The sequence below is a fragment of the Triticum aestivum genome, chromosome 7A, assembly GCF_018294505.1.
Source record: "Triticum aestivum cultivar Chinese Spring chromosome 7A, IWGSC CS RefSeq v2.1, whole genome shotgun sequence".
In the NCBI taxonomy this organism is placed as follows: domain Eukaryota; kingdom Viridiplantae; phylum Streptophyta; class Magnoliopsida; order Poales; family Poaceae; genus Triticum; species Triticum aestivum.
This window is the reverse complement of record NC_057812.1, coordinates 717,287,379-717,294,244: the sequence shown is the minus strand read 5'-3', so window position 1 is coordinate 717,294,244 and position 6,866 is coordinate 717,287,379. Positions and strand designations below refer to the sequence as shown.

Sequence of the window (6,866 nt, the reverse complement as noted above, 5' to 3'; positions counted from 1 at the left end):
CTGTCCCCTTCTCCACCTCGGCGAGACAGGCTTATCCAGCCGCTACCCTTGCCGGCCGTCAGCTACTGCCCTGTTCGGCGAGGCGGCGACCCCGGCGAACTGCCGGCGAGGTGGCCCTTTCCAGGAGGCAGGAGGCGCCTTTCTCCTCAGCGGCCGCAACACAGAGGCACAGAGCAGACAGCAGCAGCCAGCAAGAGCAAAGCTAGTTCTTCCAAACCCCAATTTCTCTTTGTAGATGCTACTATTTGATGATGGTTTTTGTCAATTTCTAGATAACACCGTTGTTGCTTGATGGGAAAACAAAATTTGACACAGTAATTTTTTTTCATATAATGTTACAGGAAGGCAAGATGAGTAAAAGAAACAGGACATTGAATTCATTTTTTGAAGTTTGAACCACTGGAACCGCAGAAACGGGTTCTTCAATTCAAACAACTGATAATACCCCTCATATTGTAGCTCAACTCAATCCCGGTGATATTGAAGCAGACCCTGGTAAGAGAATACCAATTGATGATTTGGATGCAGACATTAGAGATCTTGCTAGAAGGGAGTACATTAGTATGGGTCCATGCCAACCAACTAATCATACATATGAACGGTTAAATGGTAGAAGCTTTCATGGTTATTGGTTCAATGATCATCGCGGCTGGTTGGAATATAGCATTGAAAAAAACACATCCTTTTGCTTTTATTGTTTCCTATTTAAGCAACCAAGCGCTGAAAACTATGGTATTGAAGCATTCACGAAAAATGGATTTAAATCTTGGAAGGATGGGGCTAAAGTTTTCAATCAGCATGTTGGCAAGCATGATAGTGCTCATAATAAATCTAGGCAACATTATGAGGATTTAAAAAATCAAAGACAAAATTTGCCACATGTGTTTGATAGGGGTTCTAATAAGAAAGAAGAAGAATACAAAGCTCGTCTCTTGATTATAATGGGTATTGTCAAATTTTTGCTACTACAAGCTCTTGCCTTTCGTGGTCATGATGAGTCTACTAGCTCAATGAATAAGGGTAACTTTAGAGAGTTGTTGGACTTGTTCATAAAGAAAGACCCAAAGGTGGAAAAATTGTTTGGGGATGCAGGAGATAACCATAAATTGACTTCACATGAGATACAATTGGATTTATGCAAGGCTTGTTCACAAGAGACCACCAAAGTCATTCTTGAGGAGATTGGAGGGAGTAAATTTGCATTACTTGTTGATGAGTCCAGAGATGCATCTATGAAGGAGCAAATGGCTATGTGTTTGAGGTCAGTACCTTTGCTTGTATTTTCTTAAAAGTTTTTGTGGGTGTATTTTCTTAAAGGTTTTTATATATTAATCATGCTCCTTTGTCTTATGTAGGTATCTTGGCAAACGAGGAGAGGTGATTGAGAGATTCATGGCAGTTGAGCATGTTCCTGACAAGAAAGCAACTTCACTAAATATAGCTTTGGATGGTATGTTTGCTACTCTTGGCTTGTCTATGTCTAATTTGAGAGGGCAGGGTTATGATGGGGCGTCAAACATGAGAGGGGAATTCCGTGGATTGCAAAGATTGATCTTGGAGGAAAATCCTTATGCTCACTATATACATTGTTTTGCCCATCAGTTACAATTAGTGGTTGTTGCTGTTGCCAAGTGTTGTTCATCAGTAAGGGATTTTTTAATAGACAAGCATGGTTGTTAACATTGTTAATGCTTCTTGTAAAAGACATGATCAGTTAGCCCAAGAGCAACATGGTGACATAGTGCGACAGATAGAGGCTGGGGAACTTCTTGTGGGAAGAGGGAAAAACCAATTAACTAACCTTGCTAGACCTGGTGATACACGGTGGGGTCACATCATAAAACCTTGTGCCGTCTTGTTGAGATGTGAAAACCAGTTTTGAAGGTATTAGAAAATTTACACAATGATGCAGATAATGTTGCCTAAAGAACCACAGCTGCTAGGTTGATAAAGCACATAGAGTCCTTTGAATTTGTTCTCATATTGCATCTTATGATTAGATTATTGGGCAAGACTAACAATCTCTCACAATGCAAGCAATTGAAAAATCATCATATTGTACGTGCTGTGGGATTGATTAAAACCACGTTGGAGGATATTCAAGAGATAAGGCATAATGGTTGGGATGAGCTCTTTAAAGAGGTAACCGACTTTTGTGTCAAATACAACATTGTAGTGCCAAATATGGAAGATATAAGAACTGCTAATGGGCGTTCAAGAACTTGGGGTGGGCAATTGGTAACATACAACCACCATTTCAAAAATGAAGTATTCAATGTGTTGCATGATCAACTTATTGCGGAGTTAAACAACCGCTTTGCTGAAAGGTCTACTCAATTGTTGAGATGCATTGCTTGTCTTGATCCCAAGAATTCATTTGCCAATTATAATGAAGACAAGCTAGTAGATCTTGCTAATATGTATGATGCTGATTTCTCTACATATGAAGTTGCTTTTGTCCTTAGAAACCAACAATTAGACTCATTCATTCGGGAAGCAAGAACAGATCCACATTTGATGAATTGAAATGACCTTGGTCATCTTGCCATGAATATGGTTACAGCTCATATGCACACAACGTTTCCCTTGGTTTACCGTCTTGTTGAGTTAGCATTGGTTTTACCTATTGGAACCGCAACAGTGGAAAGGGCATTCTCAGCAATGACTATTATCAAGACTGGATTGAGGAACAAAATGGGTGATGATTGGATTAATCATAGAATGGTATGTTACATTGAGCGAGATGTATTTGTTAGTATCGAAGAATTAAAGATCATCGAGCGATTTCAAGGTTATCGCACACGCAATGACATTTTGCCTCGTCCTAGCCGTAAGTTTTTAGATTTTGCATCTGTTATTAACTAGTTTTACATGCTATATTATGCACTGATTTGCATTTCAAAATTTATCATTGAAGGTTTAGCTTCTTCTGCTATTGAAGATGTAGTCATGGGAGGCTCAGATCAACCAATCCTTTGATTTGGTATCAATCTTTATTATCATCTATATATGCTACATATTGTCTTTTGATTTACCTTGCTTTATTAGTTGGCCCATCATGGAACAAATGTTGTCATTGAATATCATCTTTGGTTTCTTGTTAGTTATGCAACATAGATTGACTTTCGTATGCCTTGAAACGACAGTTTTTTGTGGGTACTTTTTAGCCTTTAGTTTCTTGCCTGGGGCGTCAGCCAATCCTGGCTCCGCCACTGATCGGTCCTATGGTTGGGGATGGATTTGGAAACTAGTCTGTTCAAGTAAGGATGGTGTCGCGGCGGCGACATCCTCGTGGTGGGTCTATGTCCTCGGGCTCCGCCGTTGCGACGACGTTTGCTCCAGCGTCGACGTGGAGCTTGGGAGGTAGTCCAGGAGCGAATGCAAATTGCGGTCAACATCGACGACATCTGGAATTCGATGGTTTGTGGATGGCAGGTATGGTTCCCTCCTTCGGCGTCTTAGTCGTGGTGGGGTGCCCGATTTGGAGTTCAATGGCGTGTCCGGGGTGTTGCCCCGGTCTGATTCGTTCAACGACAATGGCTTCACTTTTGGTGAGTCACCTTGGAGGTCTGCAAAGCTGCATATCAGCGATGGAGCTGCGTCGAGATCGGGTTAGGAGGTGATCCGTCATTCTTTTCTTTGGTGGTTGTTGTGGTGGTCCTGGACGCCGATGACGGGCGTTGGTGTCAAGCTCAGAGATGTTCTGCTATCTTTTCGGGTTTTCATGTTGGTCCTTACGTGACTTGTACTTTGTTTTTTATGATATAAATGAGACACGTATTACCATGAAAAGAAATATAAAAAAAAACTAGCAAAAAAAAGACACGTGCCCATCGCTCGCATGCACCAAACGTCCACACCGCACTGTATGGAAAGATCGTGTATTGGACTTTTACTCAAGGCCAGCTGAGTCGTGCATGACCGCGATCATGCAGGCCCTTAGAGGTCAAGAATCAGAGAACTCTCTCGAGGCTCACTATATACATATGAATCAAAATATTTTTTCCATGCATGTTGTGGTGGACCTTTGTTGGGGTGGAGGGGGGGGGGGGGGGGGCAATAGCCCCTGTGCGACGTCTTTGAGATGAATTGGATGAGGAGCGACATAGTTGATAAAAATATATCTGGTGTGACCTATTTGCAGCCAACAATAGCTCCAATGTGACATGGCCTTGTTTAACCATGAAATGCAAAACATAAGGGGTTAGTGGTTTGAGTTATGACACGCGGGACCCATCAATTATCCACATGAATGTGGGACCCACCACTTACTCACATGCGTGCAGGACCCACAACTTATCCACATAAGCATGCCCCGACCCGAGCCATCCACGAGTCCGAGCCAGCCCACCCCCCATTGCCTGCCCTTCCCATTTCCCCTTTCCCCCACCTTGTTCTTCCTCTTCTCCGGCAACGAATCGCGCCGCCGACAAGTGCGCCGCCGGCGAGTGATGTCTAGCTCAACTTCGGCCTCCCACCAATCATGGCCACACTACGGTCCAGTGTCATTGACAAGATGCCCCGATTGCCCGCGCATTGAGCCTCTGAAGTGTTTGACTTGTGTGAAGGAGGAAAATGGTAACTGTGGGCGCGAGTTTGTCAAATGCTTGAGCAAGCCACAACTGGGGCAGGTTAGATCCGTGTACCACATCAAGCAGCTGGATCAATTTCTTTATTTTTCCGTCGAATTTGGGCGGTGGATCTGATCTAGGGTTCATGCCGCCGTCGACCCCTGTTTACCCTGTTTTTCATGTTCTGAAGAAATGTGGACATTTCGAGTGGCTCGATGAGTACGTTGAGAGGTTGAAATTGGAGGCTTCAACACAGGAGCTCAATTTCAATTTTGGGGGGCAGCTTGGTGTGGAACACACCTCACATTTGGGGGCAGCTTGGTGTGGAACACGCCTCACATTTGGTGGACAGAGCCGATCCGATGATGGACAGTGCTGAAGTGAAGTGTGAATTGAAGAAAATGGGCAAGCAACTAAAGCAGCTGATCAATTTGAAGCAGCAAGCAAATATGATGGCTGAAGCATTTTATTGTTGTGTCATTGCTATGGGTTTCTTTTACTTGATGTTCATCAATCGCTAGAAATTGTTACAGTTTCAGTATGTTTGTCAAGCTAGTTTCAGAGTCAGGGGTCCCTAGTTTCAGTTATTGTGTCTAGCTAGTAGTTTCAATAAGTCAGGGATCACTTGTTAGCTGAATTTGAATTTGTGTGAAGCAAAGCCTGAATTCGGGTAATGATATTCATACCCAATGATATTCTAGTAATAGGATGCAATATGTGCGCCATGCCAAGTTCTTGTAACTGAATCGAAGCAGAGATATCCAGTATTCATGCTCTGTTCTTGTTCTTCAGTTAACAGAGTGCACACCCCTCAAATTCAGAAAAACAAATCTTGCTGCCAAATAGATGTTGGGCCGTGAGAAAATAACCAGGCCCAAATTGAGACAATCCCACCCGCGTAGGGGCACCAGCCCAGTTTTATAGCATAGAGGCGCCCATGTTTTAAAAAAATGCTTCGACTAAAATCTCAAAAGTAAAATGTTGCTTCGGCAAATAAACCTTTAACAAACATATACTTCTTTACTTGTTTTTCTTTAGCCAAATTTTTGTGTCGAATAAATGTTGGGCCGTATGTATTGTACTTTTTTATTTTTCTTTACATATTTGATGCTTGTCCACTATTGTTTAGTGATTCTTTTTATGCATGTCTATGGCTCCATGAAACCCAAATTTGATGGGGATATTTGAAAGCCTCAGAAAACATTTTTGGAAATGATCAAGTTAAAATTCGCTTGAAATAGGGCCAAGAAAATGTTCATGTTTTGCTCTAAAAATAATGGCGAGAGGTAAAATTCAAACCAATATTTTTAGGAGCACAAAAATATTTCTTTTGGGCATTTCAGTTGCATGTCCATGGTTACACAAAAATTTGCACCCTACAACTACTAGCTAGGGTGACCCTATTAGCCAGGGCCTAGATACATGCATGCACACGTGCAGCACACCACGATATATATCAACTGACCAATATCAACTAGATAGAAAAAAACAGATAGAACACATCACAATATAGTAGCATAAGTAGTAGCATTGCATGAGCTAGATAGTACCACATTGAAGATAGATAAACGGGTCCCAAGCACGACATACATAGTACCATTACAACTTATATAGATAGTTCATAGTTCAACCCAACACGACAATAATAAAACGACACCCTAGATAAGATAAAACACCACCGTCTTGCTTGCTTGCTCCAGGGCTCCAAGGACAACTCCTCCATGGCCAACTCCTCTCCTCCATGGCCATCGGCGAGGGTGTGCATGCGCTCATCGGCGAGGAAGGCGCTGTCGAAGTCGGTGAAGATGTTGTACACAGTGAATGCAATGAACTCGCATCCACACGAGAAAACACGGCTGAGGAGGTAGTAGGCGTTGAAGGGGTTGGTGAACCTCACGATGAGCCCGATAGCATAGCCATTGTTACTGACCTCTTCGACTCGAAACATGACCGGAGCGCCCCTCGGGAGGTGGCGGTAGCCCGCGGAGAGGAAGAACTCGGTTAGCCCCCTTGCCCCCCACCTCGAAATCGCCCACACCCATAGGGTGTTCTCCACCCGGACCCCGGCAGGGTAGAGCCTCTCGGGGAAGGTGGGCGGCACACGGTAGGTAGCCCCAGTGAACTACTTGGTGGCTCGATCGGGTTTGGTTTGTGGAGAAGAAGGAAGAAGGAGGGCAGATGGGAGAGGATGGGGTAGGGGTATGGATGAGGAGGGAGAGGAAGACGATAGGTGTGGCTTAAATAGCCCAAGTGCGTCGTGGTTTTCACCGGGTGGAATTAATGAGCGGGCGGCGT

The 6,866-nt window shown here is 43.6% G+C and overlaps 1 protein-coding gene across 1 annotated transcript; it reads left to right on the top strand.

Annotated features, from left to right (window-relative positions):
* On the top strand, positions 1-2,793 carry LOC123147004 (zinc finger MYM-type protein 1-like). Its single transcript, XM_044566259.1, has 2 exons — positions 1-1,261; positions 1,356-2,793. The coding sequence occupies exons 1-2, from the start codon at positions 564-566 to the stop codon at positions 1,678-1,680; spliced, it is 1,023 nt and encodes a 340-aa protein (XP_044422194.1). The 5' UTR covers positions 1-563; the 3' UTR covers positions 1,681-2,793.
* The last annotated feature ends 4,073 nt before the right edge of the window (positions 2,794-6,866 follow it).